Below are 26,334 nucleotides of genomic sequence, written 5' to 3'. Positions count from 1 at the left end.
AAGTGAAACTTATTATATTTATTTCGATAGAAGCACATGATCAACATATAGGGTTTTATTAACTTGCCATTATAGCCATATCAACGGATGTTGATGGTACCTCTTCTTCTTCGTGGTGTTGGTTAAAAAAGCTCAGTACTGCCCCCTTGAATAGAAGGCGAATCATATTTTCTTTGAAGTACACTGGTTGTCGGCCGTGGCCTTTTAAGCAGTATACATTATTTTTCTCTACTTGAATCATACTTATTCAAATTAAAACTGAAAGAATCAATCAACAACAGGGTTCTTGAAAATATAATTGTTTTAATAAACATACAACGATATATAAACGGTGAGAAATGGATGCTCAGTGGCTCTTAGTCTTCCACTCAACTCTCCACTCATCCCAGTTCAGCAGAGTTCGCTTTACATCCCATCCTGCAGCTTCAATACCTGGAGATTATATTGGTTGAACCGTGTTTCTGTTAGAAATGCGAAAACTTAAATGATTTGTAGGTTAAAACCACTTTGCATATGCTCACCTTTGAGGAATGGATTGAAAATGCCATCCATCAGCTTGTGACTCTCATGCACCATTTCCCATGGACCTTTAAAAAAAAAGTAGTGAAGTATGTAGTGTAGTGTAATAGTAGTGTAATATTTAAACCAATTTGTAATACAAATGACGGGAGGTAAATGCTCACTTTTCTGTTTAGGCTCTTTGGATGCTGGACGACTCAACATGCCGCTGAGCCACACAGCCTGGCACATTGCTCTGATCTCATCGTGTACTGATGCTTCCGGTCCCAAACAAACGCATACGCAGCCTACAACAAAGACAGCAGAGTGAGGAAAACTCCTTAACTCCTGGCTCTTACATAAACAGTTGCTCTGTGAAGGAAGTTGAAATACCATTTCTGACTCCCAAGAGGTAAGGCATGTTGTTTTCCTTCAAAGCCAAATTAAGCTCATCTGGGCTGCAAAATAAAATGAGATTAATCAAATTGTGTTGACCTTTAAAAGTTAGCCACTTGAAATGTAAAAATGAAATTACCTCTGTACAACCTCTTGCAGCCTAACTCCGAGTCTGACTGGGACAGTTTTCCCAAACTCTGACAAACACAGATAATATAAGAATATGTGCAGACTGAACACAATTGGTTCTTCGGTGGTCAGTAAAAGAGCGGTCTTGAAAAGGAAAAAACTAACAAACATGAATCGTATGTTTTTGTACCGAAGAAGACAGGTTCTCTCTGATTGGCCTGTAGTGGACTCAGGATTTGTTTGCCGCTCAGGTACTGCTGTAACATGATGGAAAGCCGTGCCTCGTTTAAGGTTTCCATGACAACTGAACGCACAGCCTTATAGTTGGCAAAAAGATGGAGGAGGGTGAAGAGGAAGAAGAGGCTGAGAGTCAATCTGAGGAGCAAAAAGAAGTAAGGAGCGGGAGGTGAATGACATTAAAGATATAACACACACTGAACGCATTAACAGTACAATTAGTACTCTCAGTATTATCCATATATGTTGGTACTTACACCGGATTGTCAGTGACAAGTGGAATGAGTATCAAACTGACCAACAGTCCAGCCAGGTTCACTAAAGTCTCCTGTAGGAAATCAAGAAACGTGTTATTGTGATTTTGTAACTTTATTTGTAACTGTTCAAATGTCATAGTGAAGTGTAAAATAAATGCTGCTTCACTCTGCAACAGACACGTGCCAGGATCATAAGTAAAAATCTGTGTTTCACGGATGTTAGGTCAAAATGTCAGCTGTGAAAGCCTTTATACTTCTTATGTATAAAATACTCTACCTAGTGTATGTGCTTTCTTAACTGACACGATGAACAGTCTGATAAACAGTTACCTGACTGCCATCTTTGGCAGAGATATCGGCCATGTTGTCTCTGCGAGCCTGATGAACAGTCAGAGCAGCTCTGGTGGCACCTCCTGCTACTCCAACAATAGACTGAAGAGGACAAACATTCAGCAGAATGTCAGCGGTAACTTTTTAGTGTGTGCTTACATTACTAAAAGCAACTTCATGTCAAGAGTTTTACAGTTTCCAGATTTCGCAAACTGTAAAGTTATCATCAGACTTAATAGAGATAATTGTGTTTACTGAGAATAACTTGAGTCTAAACCCACCATAAAAGTCCTCGGGAATCAGTTACACAGAGTAGTATAATAATGCAACAGATTCTCTTTTAATTGAATGAATAATAAAAGGCAAACCTGCAATTTTAAACTCAATCCCATTTAATTAGTTGTTGTTTTTTACCTTGAATACTCCTGCAGTGCACACAATCAAGGTGAAGAAAGCAGGAAAGTAAGGAGCCAATATTTCCATGAACATGGCAATGTCGTTGAGACCGTCAGCAAAAAGTCTGATCGGGAATTAAAGGAAAAGACGTCAGAAGGTTCCACTGTAATAACTGGACCTCAAAATTCAGTGCATACCTCCATTTTTTGGCCTCAGAGTCCAGCTTATTCCTGGAACAAAGGCAGAGAAAGTGATCTGACACAGAAGCATTTATTCATTCCACCAATTATAAAACTCAATGTGAAATTGTGTTGGAATGCCTAAAGAGCAGGAATCTGAGCCTACCCCTTCCGCCAGGCAAAGAGGATTCTTCCCAACATGCCGGTTCCATCTGCAGGAGGAATATATTAAGTTACTGAAACACCTGGAAGAAAATGAAGCAAGTATAATCAACAGAACCTCGGAAGGTTTTACCTCTTAATAACCAGGTAACTGTAGCTGCAGCTACTGTCGCCTCTTGGTTTCCTACACCAACACCTTTGAGTGAAGCTTGAGTGGCCAGAGTCCCTGAGAGGGAGCTGGAGAAAGCCTGACAGAGACATGAGAGTTTTTTTTTTTTTTTATTGATGGAGATGGCAAAAGTCTCTCATAGGGTCCAATGCATCCTCTACTGTACCTGTACTGTATCCCAAAACTGGTACTGCAGATAATCGTCACTGACACTCTCTGGATAGCCCTGAGGCAGGAAGACACTCTGAAATCAAATGTAGGCGGTGTATGAGTGTATGGACATCCAGTGTAGGAACACACAAGACTAATTAATCCTTACTTTAAAAACTCCAACAACAGAGTTTCCTCTCGATTTGCCTTCAGCCCCATCTCTCCTCCTCTCCATCACTCCATCCTTTGCTAAATACTTCCAGGATTCTGCACTGCCATACCTCTCTGTAGCTAAAACTACACACGGATCTTTCTCCATTCGACTGTTAGGATGAACAAACACAGGGATGAAGACGATAAAAGCAAACACAATTATGCAGTGTACAATTCACTGGGATATATTTAACTAAAGCTCAAATGAAACAACAGAGTGTTTTGGTTAACGACCGACGTGTCCTCTTCTCGTGTTTTGTTTTTCTCTAAGACGCTTCCGGATTCTTTCCGCCCTCAGTGCCTCTCAATTTCCTATTGGTGGATGGAAAGTTTGAGGCGGGGCTATTACAGCGGTATTGATCCCGTGCTCGATCCTTGTCTGAATGCATGAATGGAACGAAATTCTATATATGTATCCCTCCTATTATCCTCAAATATTACCAATTACCAATTACTACACATTTCACCCTCAAGGAAATTATTTACATAAACTTGTTGACCAAGTTTTTGTGTCAAGTACTTTGTTTATTTGTTGACTACATAAATAACCCCTTGCTACCAGTGAGTTGACCTATATATATATTCTATTGTTCTATTTCCTGTGGATCCCACAGATGTGTCACACTCCATCCTGCTGGGGGTGGCTGCTGAAATCAAGGAGTGTCACTGTTATGGGATGGGTGTGCCTGATCTGGTCTACGTTCACATCCTCATGACTACCAGATCCAAAAGTTTCCCAGCCAAACATTGAATTGTCACAAGATGGTAAATGTTATTTACTTCTCCAATCGGTGTTTTTAATGTTGTGGCTGATCTATGACTTTTATTTCATGGAGAATCAACAATCCAATTGTGCACTGCTGTCTTAGTCTTCACCAAGAGCTCAGTCTGGCCCTTTGTATATGAAGGTATGTACATAGTTGTTTATTGCACATTCCATGAACAATGTAAACTTGTTGCAGTCTAATCAAATTTACATCATAACCATTTTATTGCTTATACTGCAAGTGCTGCGTTGTACATCCTGGTAAATACATCATTTATTATTAATCAAGGAAATGATCACTGCCAGTAAGTTAATTTTGTTGTAAACTCATTGAGTAGATAAGCTCCTAATTCTATGATGAAATAAAAATAGTTATCGTTTTCAAACATCTTTCCGAAACACAATGATAAAGTGTAACTTAAGTTTCATTATACAACACATCCACATGGAATGTTGCTGAATTGATGAATGTTATCTGCAGTTTAGTTTTGCTAATGCTGATGTTACAATATTTAAAGATAAGGAAGTAGAAAATTATGTTGGTGGTAGTTTATAGCAGGTGGAGCCTGAGGAAAAAATGTGTCCTGGTTGTCATCAACTGCTGAGTCAAGTAAATATGTCTTATCTGTAGGTCAGAGAGCAGGAAACTGGGAATACTTCTGAACTGACTGATATGAGAACAGAAGAACAGGAGGTGGTGGTTATACCTGTTAAAGACGAATTGAGTCGGTTTAAATCATTGTCTGTTTTGCCTCGAGGCAAGACAAGTGTGAACACACCTTCCCTAAATCCACTGGAATGTGGTATAGGACAGAGGAGAGACCAAGGTTACAACGCTCTAGAGTATGTATCACTGTGACTAAGTAAGACAGGAAGTTCAGCCCAGGAAACATAGACTAGAATATGAGAACTAATGTTAACAAGTGAAGAAAGGGTTTGGCAAGTGTATGTGTGGGAGTACCGGAACGAGACCAAAGCCTGCATAAAAAAATGGGCGTGGAGTTTTCACAGTTTCACTATGAGCTTCTCCTTACAGTCATTTACATGGCACCGGGTTTCACAGTCACAGGTCATCTGAGAAGCGGTCATCTCACTGAAATCACTGGAGCGGTGTTTAGACAACCATGTGTGGAAAACTGAACTGAAACTTTCACATTTTAAGGAATATTTCTTGGGCTACATTTGTTATCTTGAACTGGATTCTTCCTAAGGACACAAGGAGTCAATACACCTGCCTACTATCTCACTCAGACTTAGACTGCGGAGCACCAGGTTTGTACTTCAAATTTATATATGTATATATTTTTAAAAATTTATCAGACTTTTCCATTTTGGTCAAATTCCCAATACATCTTCAAAGAAGTTGAAGTAGTATATACTTGGAAAGACATATTTAAGACTGCTCTGTTATGGGAATGACATTTATGGAACAGAAACTTTCTTAATCAATCAGTTCACATTCCAATCCTATGCTGGCACAGACCTGACTGTTCTTGCTGCCTACTACAAATCATTCACAGTCCTGTGTAATACATGATCCTCAGTCCAACACTCTGTGAACACATTCTCAAGAAAAAAGCTCAAACTGTGCTGGTATGTTCTACACTGCTCTTTGATCAGCTGACAGATTAGATAAGTCACATTTCATGTTTTCCTCGCTCCATGACAACATGCCAGCCAAGCCGGAAGTTCTGACAGTATCACAAGAGTGATCGTCCAAGTTTTTCAAACTAGTTGTTTGACTTGTCACTTGTACACACTGACACCGTGTATTACGTTACGCTATTTAGAGGCTACTTTCTGTTTCAGCTTGGAAATACCCAAAACTCAAAATGTTCACTTGAGGAAATGCACTGTCTGGATATTTCTTTTCAGAGCACGTTTAGACTTGTAGGGTGCATTTATTTCAAATTCTTTTGACTTGGCATAGTCTTGTCCAGTTCCAAAATAACTCAAACTGCCCTGGGGGAACTTGGTATTAATACAAGGTAAACACAAGTTACAAAGGTAAGTTTAGGAACACATTTTCTTTTCCCCTCTCTTGTACTTAAATGGGCTGAGTACATGAGGTGCAAGGACAGGCAGTGAAAACAAGTAAGGGCTTTTATCTCCATGATAAAATTTGAGATCATTTTCCAGTCGTTAACACATTTAGGTGAGTGTCAACGGCAGACATTTGTCAAAATGTTAAAGCTGTTTTCTTTAGTGTGGGAAACAGTGGGGAGGCTCTGTGATTGCGACATTAAATTATGTTTCCTTGTTCAGAATATAAACAGGAACATAATTTGGTTGTAAAGCAAAAGTAAATGAAATGATTATATGTAACATTTGTAAGTGAAGGCCAAATGTTCCTCACAAACTCAAAGCAGTAAATAATTTAAACAAAATCAACATTTAAACAGAATTTTAAACAAAGGGGAAACTATTTTCTTAAAACTGTCTTTATCTTGAAAAACAAACAATCCTCAGAGTGAACCACAATGAACAGCAGCTCAAACAAATCATGAAATTCTAATTTGCCTTTTAGGCCTGTTGTGCATGTCATTGACTGAAAAAGCCTTTTAAAACACTCATCTAAAGGCAATTTTTCTTAAAAAATTATGTCATGTTTTACAGAGATGTCAGAATCACCAGACACATGCATAGAAATGGACGAATTCACTCCACTTCCTATTGTACCAGGGGCAAGTGACGCAGAAAATGGCACTTGCAAGGAAGTTAGCAGGAGGAGAAAGAAGTTCGGGTCCTGTTGCGATAACGAGCACTACAGGGGACTGGCCATCTGGAGCATCATCTGCGGGCTCTCCTGCATCGGAATCAAAGCTCTGATAAATTCAGTCGAGGTATTTTATTTTCTCTTTTCTTTTCTGACGCAGGTTTTCTTTTAGGGGTCAATCTGTAAGTCACGTTCCAAGTACATGCAGACACATCACATCACTAAAGTGGCTGCTCTGTGATGCTTAATCACATTAGTTAAAATGATTTTCACTAGATAGGGCAATTTATAGTGTAAAATTCAAAGTACACTATAGAGTTATTAATTGTCGTGATCATTCTGTCCATATGTCCATACTGTCAGCGAAGAGCCCTCCTTAAAACAATTTCAGTGAAATGGACTGGGGATAAAAATGTAATTGATTTTCTTGCTGAGTAGAAGCAGAATGACGGTAACACAAAAAATAAACTAATAAAACCTGGAAAACTTGGGATTAATTAACTTGCACATATAGCTGTATGGATTTATCTGCTAGATTGTGTTGCCAACGCTAAGTCCCTAACTGACAATGTTGTTGTGTCTTCACTAGGCTGAGAAGACGACAGATCGAGAGGAATCTAAAAAGTTATCAAAAAAGGCAAGAAAATTTGGCATCATTTCCATCGTGACGTGGATTTCCATTTTGCTGTCAATTCCTTTGTTAATGGGACTGATCTCGTATCTCATCACTTTTCAAGACTGAGAAAATATCCAGTGGAGTGGCTCTTGTGTTTCTGGAAATTTGTGGAGACAGAGCTGCTTACCAACGACTAAAGTCAAAAATCAGAAAGACACAAAGAAGCTGGATGTTACATGAAACGGACTCAGACCGCATTAGTCTTTCTTGCCGTCACAGTTCACACCAGTATGGAAAGTTGTATTAATGAGGTTTTACATGTTTTTATACGGTGTAATATTTATTTAACAATATATGCACATATGGACAATTAAAAATCTAAATGAGCATATAAAAGCATTGCCAAATTATACATGACACTACATAACACTTATAGTTATACATCTAGTAAGGACCCAATCCTTAAAATTTCTACTATTACAATTTAATATACTCATTCTAAGATATGGTATATAATTTGCAGATAGTAAACAAGTAAATAAATTAAGTCACTGTGAATCTAAACCTATTCATTAAGGACTGGGTCCTTACTGGAAATAAAAAAATGGCATGGCAGTGCTTCTCCGGGATCTTATGAGATCCTCCTCTCGTGGTGCGGACATTATCTTGGCATTATTGCATTGTTACCATATTAGTTTTATTTACGTCAAATGCATCCACATGTTGTACTTTTATACAGACATGTAAATACAATTTTATAAAAAATAAAAAGACAAAAATGTTTGTGCTCTGACTTCGTTGAACCTTTGTTATGTCCTCGTAAAAAAAAAAAAAAAAAAAAAAAAGATTACAAACGAGCCTACAAAACATCAAAACATCAGTTTGAACAAATTTTTACAGTTAAGGCAACCTCATTACAATTTGAGCAAAATAAGAACAAGCAAACAAAAATACACTCATTAGTAGTTTAACAAGAAGTTACATTTGCAATACAAAGATAAACACCACAGACAATCCAAAGAGCACCACAGATTTTTAAAAAAAAAAAAAAAAAACAAAAAAAAAAAACTCCCTGGAGTGTCATATTGTCTTCATGTAATATCTTATTAACAAATATTAATGAGAACATAAATAACTGAATAACTGAACAGACACTGAACTGAACTGGGTAAACTGGTTTATGCAGTCCAGGCTATGTGCAGACGCACCTAGTAGTACATACTGTAAACGTGATGGACAGAAATTTGCGAAACTAGTTGCAGCGAATACAAATCTCTTCAGGCATGTTTAAAAGTTATATTGTGCTTTTCATAAAAAATAGCTGCCTTTACAAAAAATTTGCATTGATGCTGCAAAGTCCTAACTACTAGCATTGATATCCTGCCTTCTTTCAAAACAAATTATCTTTGAAAAGAAAGTTGTTGTCATCGTGAGTCACCCTAGCAGGGAGGAGGTGCAGGATGGTTAATACTGGGTAAGCATGTGATTTAATTAAAAAAAAAAAAAATCTAAATATCAACTTTTGTTTCAGGACAGTTTCGCTTATCAGATGGAAACTGTCTGAAGTGAGGAACGGACGGTTTGAATGTGGCAATGAATGAAAAACAACTTAACACACATGCAAAGCATTTATAACTACATTTAAAACCAATGTCTATGAGGCAATGGTGCTATGATTTACTGTTGTTCAACTTGCAGGTTACAACTGCTACAAAATGGACAGTATAATTCTTCAACTGGAACATGTGACCACAACATTTATACATCGATTGCGCCGACATAAAGAAGAGCTGGAAGACTCGTGTGAATCTTCATGTTGAAATCCTTATTTACACAATATTATTTCTCTGATAGCTACCAAACAATCGGCATTTGTCAGCTTTCTTTCTGATCATGTATTAACCACAAGTTGAGCTGATCGAGCTTTGCACAGAGCAGCGAGTCTACATCCTGCATGCTCAGAGGTGGTTCGTCTTTAGAAAAGCTGCCTCGTCTCGTCCTGGATGAGGAAATGACTGCCTTTCCAACTCCAACTAGAGGCTTCTTTGGTTTTCTAGACTCACCAACCTCCAGGAACTTCAAAAATCGCTTGACGCGCCTTGGGCCAAAACAGGACTCGGAACCATTTCTGCGATTGAGAGGCACCTCGAATATGGTTTCCAGACGACTGAAACACAAGTGAGAAATGCAAACAAATGTTAGGTTACTGAGCACAGACAGTAGAAAATAGTGTTACAAACTAGGCCTCGGGCGTTGCCCCATAGCCCTAATGATGTATAAATACACTCGCGCTCATTTAGATACTATAAATTTTCCTCTGCTGCCACCCTCTGGTCAAACTGAGCTTTGTTGCTTCAGTAGCAGCAGTGGTATGAAGACATGTCCCAAATGTACACACAACAGAACTAATAAGGGAAGGCAGCATGTTGCCAGGGTCAGCACACTAAAGATACACGGATTTTAATATGCGGTATTTGAGGAAGAACATGGAGGAGGGGCCAGAATCTGGTGAATATTAACTTGTGACAAAAGTCACATGCTTCAGTAGTGACTAACAAAATGAAACAATAACTGTCAAATAACCAATGTAGAAAGTGCTGCATCTCTTTACTTTTAGTACAAAAGGGATGCTGATGTGCACAAGGTGTAGGCACTTCACAAGTTTACATTATTCTAAACTTGATTCATTCTGCACAATGACAACAAACCCAGAGGCATAAAGAAGTAACAGTAACAAGAGAAACAAAGTCATGATGCACACACACAAAACAGTGGCACCAGTGGTGATCCATGAGAGACACTAACTGTTTATTTGCAGACAGAACAGTTATCTAATGTTGACCTTACCTTTCAGGGGGTTTGCTGAAATTCTTATTGGTGTAGATTTCTTCCAAACTAAACTCCTTCTTTTTCAGCCTGCAATGTATCAGAGGAAAAAACAACGTTGCACTCTGTCCGAATATTGACTAGAAAGTGGTCAATAGACAACATGTGTATTGACATTAAGTCACTTTCAATGATGGGTCAGAGTGTAAGCCAGTAGAATTCGTCCTACTTCCATGTACAAACGTGATACGAGGCAGAAGACTATCTAACAGTTCTGCCTGAATGGGATTCATTTGCAGCTCATGATTAAACATGAACTTGATTTTCTTAACGTACTTCATCACACAGATAACATTAAGCCATACAAACTTTGCACATGATGCAGGCTCCACTGACGTATTACAAAAGATTTACTTTGAACTTGCTGTGCAAATTAACTTTAAACCATTACCATTTCTTTAGGCACTAAGGAAACATGGAATTTTGTCTTTTTTTCGGCAAATGTCTCATCTCTCTCAAATACTTCTCAAGCCAACTCTGCTTTCCTACCTCTGTTTGTTCATGTTGTTAATGGGGGAAAAAAAGTCAAGGAGAAGAAGAAATTTCACAAAGAGATTTGCCAATTAAAACTATGAAATGTACAATGCTTACTCCACATATACCAAAATACCTGATTGGTTTGGGCAATCCCATGGGTGTCAGGTTGTTCTGGGGTTTGGGTAAAGTTTTCCGAATGCGGATGGAGGACACCTTTCCTTGTTTGTCATGATTTTGCACAACCTGTGACACAGAACAAGATCAACAGAGAGCAATAAAAATAAGAATAAGGATATTTACAACGTCTTTAAACATTTTGCAGTGCTGTTGTATCGAATTGTTCTTTATGGGCATATGGTAAAGTGGAGACAGACAGTAAAATGAGATGGTTTAACTCAAAGACAAATGCATAACATTTACCTTGATTTCAGAATCCGACAGAGCCTTTTCTTCTCTCAACCCAACATCTTCAAACTCCTGACTGGAAGAGCTTGTGTCCTCCCCATCATCTTCCTCCTCACTCTGTTGTCTTCTCTCCATCTCACACTCCAAAGGATTCCTACTTTAAAAGAAGATGAGAGTTAATACCAGTACAGCTTTATTAACTTGGAGTACCATTGGTACAGCAGCTCACCACAGACGTTTAAGAATGATTTACCCTTTGTTAGAATCCAAGGTGTTACCAGAGGAGTCCGTTCCTGGAATAATTCCTGAAGGGTGCCATGTGGAGCTCAGTGGGGATGACAACGAAGAAGATGTGGGAGAAGAAACATGACTGGAAGTGCTGGGGCTGGCAGTGGTTCCTCTGCTGTCAGCTTTCTTGGAAAGGAAAGCCAAGGGGCTTGAAAGGAAGCAAGAAGCAAGAACTGAGAGAGAAGTGCTGGGGGACAGTGCAATGCTGGGAGACAGGTGTTGAGTGACAGGGTCATATGGTGCAGATCTTCGCGACGGGTACACTTCCTTGCGAAGACACAGAGGGGCAATCTCCCTCTCCACTTCCACGCTGCAGACCGTGTGTCGACGAGCTCGATGCAGGGATTTGCGAGCATGAGACACAAAAGGGCTGTGGGAGGACTGGTGCTGGTGTGGGGTGTGAGTCCTGCTGTGATGTGGTGAATGAGGAGTTTTCCAGGGTGTGTCATTAGGATGGAGAGAGGAGATCTCTGGGCAAGAATAGCTACGCAACAGGCACCTTGCAAAACGGTTTTCTGACAACTGTATACTTGATGCAGCTAGATCAGCATCCTCCATAGTGATGGATTTTGTGACCGCTTCAGCGTTATGTGCCTTGCTGAGCAAAACCCTGCATTTTCTTCTTTGGTCATCTGCTCTCCTTGGTTTAATGTTAACTCGTCTTGCACTAGGTCTTAGCCGTGACAAAGAAAAGCTGTTATTGTTCACAACTTCAGAGTCCCTGGTTAATCTCTCATCTTTGACAGAAGCAGAATCCCGTTCCATCCGATCTGTAGCGTGCTTCGCTTGGTTTATTTGTATGAAACAGTCTGAATGGGAAGGTGAAAGTACAGGTTCAGCATTTCTTTCAAAAGGTGTCATTTCAAAATACAAAGGGTCTATTGAGATTTTGTCTTCGCCTGCATCTACATTACACTGGGTTTCTTTGGTTACCAAATGAAGGCTGTTAATACACTGCTTTGCTTCTTGAGTCCCAGTGGACACAGATGAACTGAAAGCACCTCTAAAGCCCTTTTTGGGTCTCTTGGACGGCTCTCCCTGTCCTCTAGTCAAGTTCTCTTCTTGAACATGCTCAGAGGTATTTAAATCCCCAGGCCTGAGTTCAAAGAGCTCCACAGATGAGGTAGCAGCCAAGCTTGCTTGGATTGGTGATTTCCTTTTTAGTGGTTTCATGTTTATAATCCTGGATCTTTTTTTGTTCTCGAGCTGCTTTATATGAGGACGGAGTAAAACTTCAGGTATTGGCTCTTCAGTCTGTTCAGTAGAAGTGAATGCCATAGTGGTTTCCATATCCATACCATTATCAATGTCATCAGGTTTGTTAGGAACTTTCCTCATCTTCAGTCTTTTGCATGAACCACTAGGCTTCACTTTGCTGCCTTTTTGGTTTTCATCCGACAAACCACGGCTCTTATCCGATGAGCAAACCAACATGTCAGGGAAACTTTGAGCCTGCGTTTGTAACACAGCTTCATTTATTGTAGGAACTTTTTCTTTCCCATTCACTCTTGTTGTTCTTTTTTTAACAGGGTTGAGTGTTTCTTCCATATTCGCATTGGCATTTATCGACACAACTTGCTTTCGTGAAGGCTTTATCCCTCTCCATATGTCATTATCTGAGGACATCAACTCAACTCTACAACTTTTTGTAGCCTCTGATTGTGCATCTGCCTTCAGTCTTTTGCTCCGTGCAGAATTTTGGAGACTACAGTCCAGTTTCTGGCCTCTCTTTTCTCTCCCCAAACCTATAACTGGGCACGTTTTAGGGTTCAGCTGATGTTTATCCAAAGTGAGCTTCTGTGTCCTTTTATTACTGGGGTTACTCAGTCGGGGTGGGCTTTGTTGAACAAAACATCGTTCTGTGTTCCCATCATCATGATCATTTTCAGCCTGAAGACAGTATTCATCAGGATCAGTGTTACAGACCGAGGACGACAAAGTCAGCTTTTTGCTCGTCCCACTCAAGACAGTGCTGTTTGAGTTGTATTGAGAAGACTCCTTGTCAGGGACCTCTGGGTGACACTCTTCCTTTTTGTCATCAGGTGTCTTACAGTTAACGCTCTTTAATTCAGATCTACGTTTTCTAGGCAGAGGTTTTGACTTGCCAGCCTTCTTGCCTTTGTCCAGATCACTGGATACCTTTAATTTTGATTCATGCAAGGCACTTGAAGAGGATCTTAACAGGACAAAAGGCTTAAGAATGGACGAAACTGATACGGAGACTTGCTCAGAAACAATGCGAGGCAAGGGACGGTGTGGTGGACACAGTAAATCAGGTGAGGTTGTTTCCTTCCGATTTACTGCACATTCAGACAGTTCAGAGCTGCACGTTGACGTCTCCATACCAAAATGCAATTTTTTTGAAAATGTGGGAATAACGATTTTTTCATTTTCTGCATCTTCTGTGCCAAGTCCGTACTGATTATCTTCAATTCCCTGATTCCTGTTGCCAATTTCTCCTTCTGGATAAGGTGTGTTGCTTGGCCCAGAATGTTCAGCATCTGCTGTTCCATCAGCCTGTATTTCATACTCATGAAGGTTGTCTGGATGATCCATACATGGTGGAGGACTGTTTGATGTGAAGAGTTTAACAGGGCTCATGACTATCTCTGTGAAACTGGCCATCTTTGCCTTGAAAGACTGAAACAATGGACCAATCACCCATCCTTTCATAGCAGATGGATTTTCAACACTGTGTTCAACAGCTAATTTCCCACATGTGTCCATGTCAGACTCAGCAGCATCAATATTCTGTGTGGTGTCTTCAGGAAAAGGTTCAACTACAGTTTCGTCCGGAGAGACATCTGTATTCTTTGGTGGCCCTCTCTGGTCTTTTTGCCTGTAATATAAATGAAGAGAAAAAGAAATCTGACACTGCAACTGAAATAACAGAATCTTAAATCAATTATAAAAAGTGGGGTTTCACTTGGTGAAAAATTAGTTGTCACACTTACTCATTTTGATGCTCTGTTGAAAAACTAAAATGCAGTCCATCCTGCAAAATACATAGGTAAATATTTTACTGTCATTTTAAGAAAATTAGCAGTGTTTGGTTGTGCAGATATTTGATATCATCATGTTTTAACACTTAATGATACATCTTTTGCATAGATAACGCCCCCATTCTTGTCAATTCATCTCATTCTTTTCATGAAAAAAACAACAATTTTACTAAAATAATTAAAAACAAAAACAGACTTTCTAATATCAAATAAAGACACATGTGGTTGTATATAATAAACCTATGTTTGCATAAAGAGCCATTAAAGATACATTGTGTTCTGTGATAACTGCTGTCTGTGTTATTAGGTCACATTTAGACAGTCAATAGCTCGTCTGTGTCAAACGCAGCAGACCGTGAAGGAGGATTAAATCACCCAATTAACCCTCACACTCTGTTCACTGTACAAGTCTCCAGTGTTGCCATGCGGTTTTACAGCAGTGCACACAGAGATTAGACACTGACAGCCTTAGAACGTGAAAAATACCATCAAGGACATACATGGATGGAATATCAAAACATATGGATTAAAGAATCTTAAACTGACCTTGTTTTGTGTCTCGTATACATCTGTCCTTTCAACTCTTGGCTGTTTAGGCTGTGAAATTTGCACCTGTAAATTATAGACATGTTGCATTAGCAGAGACTTATTCTGTTAATGAATAGCTTCTAGATGAGGTTTTTAAGTTCAACTCCTACCATGATCTCCCCTTCTCTTTGTCTCTTTGCGGGGGCTGGATTCTGTCTGGACGGTTTCTGAGAGGCTTGGCTGTCTGTGTTACTCCGAATTTTAGGAGTCTGAGCTCTGATCCCTTGAATGCGATCACTCCTTCTGTGTCCAGATATTCCATCATTCGGATGGCTGTGAATGTATCCCAGGAGAGTAAACTTAGCTAATATACAACAATTATTGTTACAGATAAAGTGAGAAATAAAAGCAGACAGCATAAGCAATGCATCTGTATCAGTATAGTCTATACACCACTATCCAAGTACTGACAAACACTGCTACAATATAACAGGAACATACATGATTATAAATCACATAATCTGATGGGCCAAAATGTAATAGCTACAAGCTGTGAACTGTATGTGCATTTCTTACAAATACTATCTAGTGTTTAAAATAAATAAATGAATAAAACCAGTCTTCTGTTCAGGTCGAACTATTAATGTCTACTGGCAAGCAAAAATTCAAAAATCCAGCTGCTGTTCGATCAAGCTATTTAAACCTAAACGCCATGATGCTCACCCCTGTTGGTGACTGCAGACAAAATAATGTTGTCTTTTTAAAAACATCAGGACAGGTCCTGCTCATACATCTAAATCACCACCAAAAATATCATATTAGATTCTAAATTGCAAGACTAGTGACAACTGGAATTGAGGACATTTGTCATTTGTCAAGCTATGAGTCGACACTTTTATGGAACTGAAGTAAATGGATAACAAAAATGTGTCTTCCTAAATCCATCAGTGCACAAAAAAGCACCATAAAGCAAGAGGGATACACCAGCAAAAGAAACCAAAAGGTGCCAGAACAACTATACCTGGGAGTGACTGAGGAAAGGGAGAGGAGAGGTGGTGGAGGTTCACTGTGGGGAGGTGCACTACAGAAAGGGTTGGGGGGAATAGCATCATCCATTGGACAAACTATCTGAGGGAGCGAGTCAGAGGGATAAGTCAACATCCCCTTGCTCTCGCTCTTTCTCCTTCTCTGGCCTTCTCTGTAAATAACAACTGAAAAAAAACATGCAGGGTTTCACATCAATGTAGAAGCGATTCAAAACGAGTTCTTAATAACTCAGCTTCACTTACTTTGCAAATATCTGGGATGGAGATTTATTCTGAAATTAAGAATTAGAACAGTTAGTGTATATGAAATGTCAGATCAAAAGTTAAATGGTCCTCCTAAAAAAGTGTTGTTATGTCTCAGCCGAGACAAAAGTCTTTTGGGGTGTTGGATATTGAATCGAAAGCAACAACGGACAGATATGTGTCTGAAGGGCAACATGTAAATAAGCACAAACAAAATAAATGCAATATTGTAATCTAAAACTGGGGTAAAAATTGGGAAACGCCACATATAATCAATAACAAAACAATAATTAGATTTCAAGGAAAAAGCACAGCTCTCGTAGTAAAACACCGAATTTGAGCTCTCGGTGTTTTCCAGTCAGTTCAATTGGCTGAGTCTTTTAGCGGAGAGTTGGAAAGCTTACACCCAAAAACAATGCTAATATGACAAAGACGGCCACGTGGTAGATCGGAAATATCTCCAGTGTGTAAGCAATTAAGTAAACCTCAGTGAATATTGTCAAACAAATGGGAGAGGCGGTTTGATCAAAATCGAGCGCGGTCTACTTGCTGGAATTACCAGTCTAAATTCAAACTTTTATTCACAAGCTAACATAAGACAGCACCAGCCTATTTCAGATAATAGCTATACTGAAAATGTCGTGTACTAAACATTTCATCTAGGTCCAAGCAGAGCTTTATTGTTACTCAGTCCACATTGCTTGGTTTGACTGACGACGATACTCATAGTGTGTAGCGTACAGTTTCTGCACCAAGGTATAGTCGTAGCCGAACTGTCATATCTTCAAACGTCCAACATTTCTTTTGTGGCTTAACTTGACATATCCCACACTCGTCGTTTAACTGCATATGTACACGGCAGCTAAAAAAATAACCAAGCTTACCTGGAACGATTAGCTGGACGGCAGAATAATACTCCCACCTCGTCGTAAACAAGACATGCCGGACGGCGCCCTACCGCGACCCGCAAATGTATCTATCCGTTTTTACAAATCCAACAAGCAGACAGGCGGATCATCCAATCACAGCACGTCTTATTTTTCCGCCTGTGAAGCCCTGTTGAAACCTGACCAATTAAAATAAGACTTTGAGGGTCATGGGTTGAGGGCAGCCAATAGCAATGCGAGGACGAATGGCTCATAAAAATTATAGTCTTCTTTTATGTCCTCGCATGACCCAATCTCTTAAAAGACGACGACGTACGACTCTTAACATATAATCTCATCATAGCATAATTAGTATAGTATATTGTATAGTAAATGCATAATTTAAATGAGCTATTATAACATTTTTGTCGATATACTTGATTAATAATTTTCACTATTTTATCTTTTTCATACGATTAACATGGTATCTCATAGAACAATTTTATTTATATTTGTATGCCAGTAAAAACATAATTTATATATAACAAGTCTTCTTTTATTGATACATTTAATTAATAGTTTTTACTATTTAAAAATTTTCAAGGAGCATACAGTGATGTTTTAAAATGTCAGACACTTCCCAGACTCGATGCGAAAACCTCACTTAACAGCCACTGACCAATAAAATCAGTTGATCATCTACACAGCTCTGAAATATGCCTCTGAAATAGTCAAGATTGTACATTTTGCCAGGTTTCCATGACTTAGAATGATTGGAATGTTAAAGAAAATCACTTGACTTTGTGATTTAAAATAAATAAATATGCAGAACTGGAATTGTTTAATCTTTTAGAGCACAAACTTTACAAGTCCTGCAACACTGATGTAAAGTTATGTAAAGGACCTCACTTTGTATACTTGAAGCCATGTGCAGTTAAATATTTTAACAAATCTGTATTCCAATTGAATGAAAATATCACATTATTCACAGAAAAAAAATCCCATTTAATATTATGTTTCAACAAATTAACAAGATAGTAAAGAAGCGTCTTCTCGCAAGTGGATAATAATTCAAATAGTTCCCAGTGAGTCACAAAAGTAACACACATGATTTATTTAAAAACAATGTACAGAAAACAAAACTGATGTTAAAATAATAGATCTGATGTCAAAATCCTGAATGAAAAAAACTGGGAAAGACTGTAGGTGAAACATAAATGTTGCAAGCCATTGTGACTGTTGTGATTCATTTTATGCAGGATATAGATCAAGTGTAGAGATCAAAGTCTAGTCTCTTGGAGTTGTAGAACTGAGATCCCTCCTGGTCCAATCTCCTGCAGTAAACGCCACTACTGAAATAGCCTTCATCCACCCAATCCTGCAAAAACAGATAATAAGAAGATTAAGACCTACCAGCTCAGACTGAGGTGAAAGGTAAGACTAGTCTAAAACACAATAATCTAGAACACATAATTGGATTTACTAATAAATTTGCCACTATGGGTGGCGGGGGGAAATAATCATGAAAATGCCTGCTTGTAAAAATTTGACAATATTTTTCCACAAACCTGATTTAATTTTAATTAAACAACAAATAAAAACATTAAATGGGAATGGGGAAGTAGCCATTAGCAATAATGCTAAGATATCAACTAAAATTAATTCCCAAGTGTGTAACCATCTTTACATTTCCAATGTGTATAGGAACCAAATGTGACAAGATTGATCAAAACAGGTGTCTTGGGACAAAAATCTGTAGAGTAACAATATACTCTTTTGCATTCCATCTTTCTGATCACATTGCTTACAAAAATGTAAAAATGTAAAGTATCAAAAGAAAAGCAGTGACAAAGAGATGATTCATTTGCACATATCAGCATAATCAAGGGCTGCTTTCCAATTTAAAAATGTTGTTTGAGAATACCTGCATCTGCTGGCTGGTGAAGGGGCCATATACTTCAGAATTGTCTGCATGTTCCCATTTGTACTCCCACATCACTTCATCACTTACTGAAAGGATATAAAACTTGATTAAAACATATATTTTTTTATACTAAAGGATGAACCATGTAAACATAAGAAACACTAACCTCTATTGTTGTCTTGCTCTTTGTCCTCTGACTTGCTGTCATGCTTCTCATCAAATTCATCAGCAAACATATCAAGTTCATCTTCTTCGTCATCACCACGTTGTTTGTCTCCCACCGCTGGCCGCTTGCTGGTCATGCTCTTCATCAAATACCCCAGTTTTTCATAGGTTTGCTGATAGATTTCAAACATCCCAGATCCAACCAGTCTGTCAGCCAGTGCCGTGAGCCTGTCAAGCTTTTCTGTATCCCTTTTAGTCTCCTCAGTGGGTTTACTTTCTTCCCTCAGCTTTCCCTTCTTTCGTCCTCCAAGTCCCCCTAACCTACGCAGCGCTGCAGCAACTGTCTCTCCAGGTTGCAACAGTTCGATCACAGCTTCAGTGAGCTGGTGCTGTGTGAAGGATGCCAGGGGGTCCTCGGCAGGTTCTGTCACCTCCTCTTCTTCTTCCTCTTGGTCTGCATGTTTTTCTTCTCTCTGTTTTTCTTCCTCAGCCTCATCTTCATCACCTGCTCTTCGTGTCCGTTTGGCTCCAAGACCTTTCTTCTTTTGTTTGAAAGGCTGCTCTTTTATTCTGACCTGAAAGAAGAAACTCATATTAGTACGTAACCCCTGAAAGGCTCTCAAGAACAAAGCATATATCCCTAAACAGCAATTACCCAATCAATGTTGTCAAGCCAGTTGTCTCTAATCTGTTGTTCCTTTTTGATGAAGTAGTTTCCCTCTGAGTCAAAGTGTCCTTCCTGCATCTCTTCTTCCAGGTTGAAAGGAGTAATAGAAACTCCCTCATCAAAGTCGATAGTTGCTCCCTCTTGGCCTGAAAACAAAGTTGCCATAGTCTTGAATTAAACAATGACTCATGCGTTATTTGTATGATATTCACTTGGGTCAATTCAGCCCCCTTCCAGGTGTCTGCTTCAACGCGGGGGAAAACAGTAGATCTGAACATGTCAAGGGCAAATAAAGACTGTATGTCCTCAAATTTCCATTTCAGTTCACATTATCAATAAGACAAACCTTCCACATCATCACTGGCTAGGATGTCGTATTTGCTGCTGTTTGTGTCCTCCCCTTCATCTTCTTCATCGCTGTCAAGGGAGTGCTTACCCTTGAACCTGGAACCTGGTCCACTGACAGCCTCACAACTCTATTGAACAAAACAGAAAAACATGAGAAATTAAATAATTGGTAAACTAATAACAGTACATGTAATTCCAACATACGCTTTTCTTGCAAGCATTGCTGTTCATGTTTTTGCTTTCAAGTCGAAGAACAAAAGACTGAATGGGTTACGCACCATGGGTTATCCAAAGTATACAACCATAACGCTTAGCCAGTGTACTATTAGCGCCAGGGTTTCTATAGGTTTGAACAAAAGTAATTTAAGACTTGTTAAGACCTTTTCAAGACCATTGTGAGTTAAATTTAAGATGCAGACAAAGTACGAAAAATAAGGAAAATCAGAGACCCAGAATTACTTAAATATAATATAAAAAATAACATAATTTATTGTCATTCAACTATTAACTCTGGACATCCCTGAGGTAACTTACTAAGGAACAGAAACATAATAGGCCAGGGCCAGATGGGGTCACACTGCAAATGAAGCGGTAAATTGACAAAAAAAAAAAAAGACAAAACATAACTATTTAAGACATTTTTAAGGCCTTACATTGGGACTGTGAAATGTTAGACTTTGTAAGACTCCTGCCTCTCTTTTCTCAGGTCATTGCAGTGTGTTGCGTATTTTGCCATGGTGTGTCTCATAATGGCACTGAACATTATGTTGTTGCAGCACTGGAAATTGCTGCATAAAGGTTTCCCATTGACCTCTATGAATAAACAGCAGGTCCATTTTTCTTGGAAAAATCGATACTCTGCGTCCACTTTTCTCCTTTTTGACAAAGGCATTTATGAATGACGGTGCCATGGAAGGTGACTTTGAGCAAAAGAGTATGTACAACAAATGCCAATCAAGACAACTAAAATTGCCACTAGATTGCGTGTTGCTGCCACCTGCTGTTTATTTCTGGTATCAGTGTTGTTTAAATACACAACTCCCCCTAGTGGACAAATCTCTAGTCAGCTCGCCCAGCTCAGAAGCACAAACATTACAAAGAGAAATGAGAATAATGTGTATCATGAGGAGACAAGCAAGTGGAAATAGTTATTAAAGGTAATACTGGACACATAACTCATGTTACTGTTCACTCCTACACGATATTGAAAATAATATATTGCATAAAGCGGAAAAGAAACTATTGCACATGACGTTTACAGTCAATGTCCTCCTCTCCCAGTAGGTTACAGTTTTTTGATACAGAGTGCCTCAGGGGTTTCTGTACAGAAATCCATTGATGTTAACAGAAAAATGAACTAAGAACAGATATTATATCTGAGAAAATCTCATACGGCATGCACTTAGATTTTATTTTCATCCATGTCCATTGACTAAAACACAAGAATCAGAGTTTGTGAGCTATAGTGCGGCCAGCCACCAGGGGCTTCACTTTTAGAGAACAGTCATGTCATCCTTGATGGCTCTGCTGGACATCTTCTGATTTCAAAGGGAAATAAGCTCAATGTGGTTTTCATCTGCTGCACTAAGTTTCCTTGGCTGTGTCTACGATCCTACAAAATCCCAGACTTTGTGAAAGTGTACCTATTGTTTCTTCATGATGCAGCAATGCAGTTACTTCTCTTTTCTTTGGCTTTTGGGAGCCTGTAAAAATATATCTCTGACTGCTTTTGAAATACAGTCTACTAGACCTAGTTTCAGTCTACAACAGACCTCGATACAGTCTACAACAAGTGGGAGAATGAACGGTTGAAGGAACTGCTGGAGAAGCAGGTAAAAACCAAAGCCAATGAGGCTTCTTCAAGAAGCCCAAACAAGATGTTGGACAAACTCCAGCTAGAGATTAAAGACCTGGATACGAAATGCAGCCAGAGAGACCAAGAAATCCTGCAGCTCCAGAAGGAGAAGGAGAGTTTCTCTGCAAGCCTCAGTGACAACAAAGAACTGTTGGCTGAGAGAAAAAGGATGGAGGAAGAGAAGGAAGCTCTAGAGGAGCTGAACAATTGGCTGGAAGAAGAGAAGACAAAACTGGAAGAGCTAAAGGAAAAGAGACAACTGCATTCCAGTGAAGCAGACAAGAAGGACAAAGAACACTCTCCAGCAGAGAGGAAAAAAATGAGAAAAAGAAAAAGCTGGAAGACAATAATAAAGAACTGGAGGAGAAAATTAAAGAGCTGGAGGACACTACCCAAGAAATGGAGATAAAAAGTGCAGAACTGAGGAAGTCAAATCTTCAGTTGGAGCAATGGATAAAGACTTGGACTCAAAAAACACAAGTCTGGAGGACATTAAGAGAGAAATGGTGAAGAAAAGTCAAGACCTGAAAGACAAGAATAGTGATCTGGAGCAAGAAAGACTAAGAACGAGACTAAGAGACAAATGAAGACAGGGACTGAAATATTGACATTGCAGAATAAAGTGTTGGAGTGGGAGAAGAAGAATCTGGAGCAGAAAAATAAAGACATGGGGGGAAATAAAAAGACAGTGGGGAAAGGTGAACAACTGAGAAATAAGTTAAAAGACTTAATAACAGGCAAGAATGAGCTGAAGGAGAAAAATAAAGAACTGATGGAGCACAAGAGAGAACTGGAGGAGAAAAGCAAAGACATGGAGGAGCAGAAAAGAAGAATGGAATGGAGAGGAATGGAAGAAAAAATGAACTGGAAGAGAGAAGAACAAAATTAATTAGATAAGTAAAGCACTGAAAGAGGAGAACAATTAATTTGGAACAAGAGAAAAAGACGTGGAGGAGGAAAATAAAGATCTGGAGGAGAATATGAAAGAAATCCAAGAGAAAAATGAAGAACTGAAGGAGAGGAATGAAGCATCAGAGCAAGAGAATAACAAACTGGAGGAGAGGACTTGAGAAATGGAGGAGAAGAATAAAGACCTGAAGCAGAGGAATAATGAAATGCATGAGAGAAATGAAGAGCTGAAGGACAGCAACCAAGAAATGATAGAGAAGAATAAAGAACTGAGGGAGAAGAAGAGAGAATTAAAAAATACAACGAACTCAAGGAGGAGGTGAGAGAAATGAAAAAAGAAAAGAAAGAAATAGAGGAGAAACGCTAATCTGGAAGAGAGGAATAGGGAACATGAGGCAAAGAAAGAGATGGAGATGGAGAAGACAGAAACTCACCCCACAAAGGCAGAAAAGAAGGAGAGAAGAAGAGTTTCTGGAGCTGGCTGCTCAGAAAGCAGAGTGACAGCAACGCGGGAGTGGAAGAGGAAGCTCCTTGTGGTTCAGGCCGGATAACAGCTGCTCCATCTGCCTCCACCCTCCCTCCATCTACATCTTCTAACCACCTTCTTTCACCCTTCCGCCATCTTAATCATCCTCATCTCTCCACCCTCCCTCCATGACTCATCCACCTAAACTGTCCAACCTCCACCTTTTATCACCCTCAATGCCCCCACCCCCCTCTGGGTTCTTGAGTAAGACAGTTGCTCCCAGTGTGTGGCACTGGTGTATGAATGTGTGTGTGTGTGTTTGTGTGAGTGAATGGGTAGATGTGTCCATTTATCTTTGACTACCAATAGGTAGAAAAGAGCAAAAAGACCATTTACCATCATTATAAACAATTAAAAAGCAAAATAAAATTAAAATAAATCAATTGTCTCTATGCCTGCTTCTCTAAACAAAGTGCAGCTGCAACACATTTCCAGCTGTTCAAGTTAATGTTAATACTTTTCATTGTAGAATTAGTCAGTGGATAAAGACAATGACGATGAAGTTTATTCTAATTAGGGACAGGATTAATATTGTTTAAAAAAGGTTTGAGGACACCGTGTGCAGTGGTGGAAATTTAACAAGCACACTGACAATAAGGGTCGACATTGTTAAAACTGGTTGTACAAAAGTTTATCTTAAACTCTGTTAATGAGCGGCCTGGATTTCTCTCACAAAATAACATAAATCCTGAAAGAAGTTAATCCTCTGGATAATGTTTTTCTTTAAAGTTTAGTTTACACTATGCTAAACTTTAAACAGCAACACACTGTAACAAACAGCAATACAATCCAGTTGAAACTACTAAATGAAAGTGTTAAAATGATTTTTATGGTCATGTATAATATAGATTGAAACTACATTATACAAACTCACATGTTGTCCTTCACAGATATGAATATTTACAGTAAAATTTACAGTAAAATTTACAGTAAAATTTTAAATTTAAAGAAAATCTGTGTCAATGTGGAATTCAACAGAACTATGTTTATTTGGTGAATACGCAGATTGCCTGCAGAGAGTTCGAGAGAAAGTTTGTCCCTGTCTTCTTTTTCCAAAGAATGGTTCTATAATGACCCATTATCATTGAGAGACTCTAGTTTCAAAGAGTGAAGGATAGGAAGAGAAGTGATTTGGGGGATAGAAGTTAAGACTGTATTGTAAATTAATGCCAGATTATATCTGAATCCACTTCCCCTGTTCAGAGAAGGGTTTTCCTTTTCCTAGCAAGGGCAGCCACGTCACTGCCAAGAAAGACTTGGACCCAGAAGTCTTCTTTTGACACAGCCAGGAACTTACTGCCCAGATACGTGGATGTCTAGCTGCTTCTTTTTTGTTGTCTGCTTCAAGGACTCGTCAAACATCCGGACAAACGGACCAGCTTAGTCAATGCTCTCAACAAGCTGTTGCTTAAAATACAGTCCTGAATCTCATGATCCCTCATTGGAGTTCAACGAGTGGTGACCGTGGAGACACCAAATAACCTTGTATGTATTGTTGGTTGCTGCCCAGAACTGCCCTAATGTCGCAGACGTCACAGTCTTAGATGTACAGAAACCATAGTGGTGGCCTTACGGCTAGCCCCTTGCATGTGGGATTTCACTGCATTTATTCCCATCGAGCCAATATGCTCACCAAGCCTTATTCAGTCTTTAAACTAGCACATCGCACAGGTACACACAGGACCCCGAGGATATCTGGCAGTCTGAGCATGAACATCGTTTTTTGTAATAGTCGCAAGGAGGAACATGAGTTATAAATTTAATACCTCATAAAATTGTGATTAAGACACTGTACCACACACCATCCTTTTTAGACTTAGGGCGCTAAAGTGCTTGTGGTCTTTTTCGCACACAGCCATGCAGGCCACACTGTTAGTGGAGACTCAGTTGTTGCAGTTTCTCTCAGTATGTAGCTGGGATGTATATGTTTGAGTCCATTATTAATAGACCAGATACCTGGGCTTGTGGATTATGTGACTCATAAACCAAACTGTTGTTACACTATGCTTTGGGAAATTAATAATTCTTTATTTCTACTACTGGAAAACTTTTTTTTTCTTTTTTTTTAAGTCATAGTTGAATACACACATTTTATTGCAGTGTCCGAGAGTATTTTTAAGAGGATGCTGATCATAATAGCCACGTTGACAATGATCAACTGAATAAAAAGACCAGTCAACAAGATAATAACGAAGGAGATACACTATGGACTATATACTACAAAACAATCGCAAATGGGGGGTATTGCATTACTGGCTTGACTCGTTAACGGCGAGCCACGGCTCACATGACCGCAGTTTTTTGAAGGCTAGGTTTTGGAAACATTTGAAGAAAACATTGCTTAACACACACCACTTGCGATTCTTAGCTTCCCATGTTATAACACTTTGACAACAAAATGTTGAACTCTGACACCACAGCACTTAATGTTACCAGATAACTATGACCATTACCTTTTTATTTGGAATTTCGTCTTCCAGATCCAAGTCCCCGTTCCCGTCTTCAAATGTTACCTTTCTCTTCGACATGGTGCTGCAGAGAGACAAGACAGTGGCGTCGTTATTCGAACATTAGTGAGTAGTTATAAAACGTTCATTGAGGAGATTCTTTCTACGTTGTACGCGTAAGTAATTACGACAGAACTTATGGTGGCTTTAAAGCTAAACTGTTAGCAAAACAAGACACGCACGACGCATACAAAACAAGAACATCTTTTGCGGCAGTATAAAACGACTTCCAACATGAGAGACAGCATTTAGATAAGTCCATAAATATTTAGTTTACGTACTAAATGCGGTATAGAGATTATTCTGTTAAACTGACATTGAGCAAAAAAATGCGGCAAAACCTGCGGGAAATAATTTTGGCAACGTTTTCGTTTCTTCTTCGCTGGTTTTCTTCTTCTTCGTCTTCTCCTTCTTCTGTGGAGGTTATTGACGGTTGGCAAACCAACTTATGCGCGCATTACCGCCACCAATTGGCCTG

At 39.1% G+C, this 26,334-nt stretch overlaps 3 protein-coding genes and 1 long non-coding RNA gene across 9 annotated transcripts; 1 reads left to right on the top strand and 3 right to left on the bottom strand.

The window, feature by feature from the left end:
* Positions 1–283: 283 nt before the first annotated feature.
* rusf1 (RUS family member 1) lies at positions 284–3,406 on the bottom strand. Its single transcript, XM_047571988.1, has 14 exons — positions 3,073–3,406; positions 2,920–2,997; positions 2,718–2,832; positions 2,589–2,634; positions 2,441–2,473; positions 2,262–2,367; positions 1,848–1,949; positions 1,518–1,588; positions 1,214–1,398; positions 1,034–1,091; positions 892–956; positions 684–806; positions 522–587; positions 284–432 (listed from the first exon to the last, which is right to left on the bottom strand). Exons 1-14 carry the CDS (start codon positions 3,220–3,222, stop codon positions 347–349), a joined length of 1,284 nt encoding a protein of 427 aa, XP_047427944.1. The 5' UTR covers positions 3,223–3,406; the 3' UTR covers positions 284–346.
* Positions 3,407–4,009: 603 nt separating this feature from the next.
* LOC124998085 lies at positions 4,010–8,007 on the top strand. 2 transcript variants are annotated; one of them, XR_007111018.1, is made up of 4 exons: positions 4,010–4,024; positions 4,919–5,154; positions 6,499–6,725; positions 7,188–8,007. It is a non-coding gene; the product is annotated as an uncharacterized LOC124998085 (long non-coding RNA). The 2 variants fall into 2 exon arrangements; XR_007111017.1 differs by lacking the exon at positions 4,010–4,024 and having other exon boundaries at positions 4,635–5,154.
* Positions 7,890–17,087, bottom strand: prr14 (proline rich 14). 3 transcript variants are annotated; one of them, XM_047572273.1, is made up of 11 exons: positions 16,974–17,087; positions 16,090–16,118; positions 15,822–16,011; positions 14,971–15,133; positions 14,819–14,884; positions 14,225–14,265; positions 11,236–14,109; positions 10,998–11,139; positions 10,711–10,820; positions 10,062–10,130; positions 7,890–9,381 (listed from the first exon to the last, which is right to left on the bottom strand). In XM_047572273.1, the coding sequence occupies exons 3-11, from the start codon at positions 15,959–15,961 to the stop codon at positions 9,090–9,092; spliced, it is 3,897 nt and encodes a 1,298-aa protein (XP_047428229.1). In that variant the 5' UTR covers positions 15,962–16,011; positions 16,090–16,118; positions 16,974–17,087; the 3' UTR covers positions 7,890–9,089. The 3 variants fall into 3 exon arrangements, with proteins under 3 accessions (XP_047428229.1, XP_047428230.1, XP_047428231.1); XM_047572274.1 differs by having other exon boundaries at positions 10,998–11,136; XM_047572275.1 differs by lacking the exon at positions 15,822–16,011.
* Positions 17,088–17,939: 852 nt separating this feature from the next.
* On the bottom strand, positions 17,940–26,331 carry cd2bp2 (CD2 (cytoplasmic tail) binding protein 2). 3 transcript variants are annotated; one of them, XM_047572613.1, is made up of 7 exons: positions 26,198–26,331; positions 25,803–25,881; positions 20,058–20,187; positions 19,700–19,857; positions 19,046–19,619; positions 18,880–18,965; positions 17,940–18,333 (listed from the first exon to the last, which is right to left on the bottom strand). In XM_047572613.1, exons 2-7 carry the CDS (start codon positions 25,875–25,877, stop codon positions 18,223–18,225), a joined length of 1,134 nt encoding a protein of 377 aa, XP_047428569.1. In that variant the 5' UTR covers positions 25,878–25,881; positions 26,198–26,331; the 3' UTR covers positions 17,940–18,222. The 3 variants fall into 3 exon arrangements, with proteins under 3 accessions (XP_047428569.1, XP_047428566.1, XP_047428568.1); XM_047572610.1 differs by having other exon boundaries at positions 26,173–26,315; XM_047572612.1 differs by having other exon boundaries at positions 26,138–26,270.
* Between the last annotated feature and the right edge of the window lie 3 nt (positions 26,332–26,334).

Source organism: Mugil cephalus, chromosome 20 (assembly GCF_022458985.1).
Source record: "Mugil cephalus isolate CIBA_MC_2020 chromosome 20, CIBA_Mcephalus_1.1, whole genome shotgun sequence".
Taxonomy (NCBI): domain Eukaryota; kingdom Metazoa; phylum Chordata; class Actinopteri; order Mugiliformes; family Mugilidae; genus Mugil; species Mugil cephalus.
This window is presented reverse-complemented; position numbering and strand designations above follow the sequence as displayed.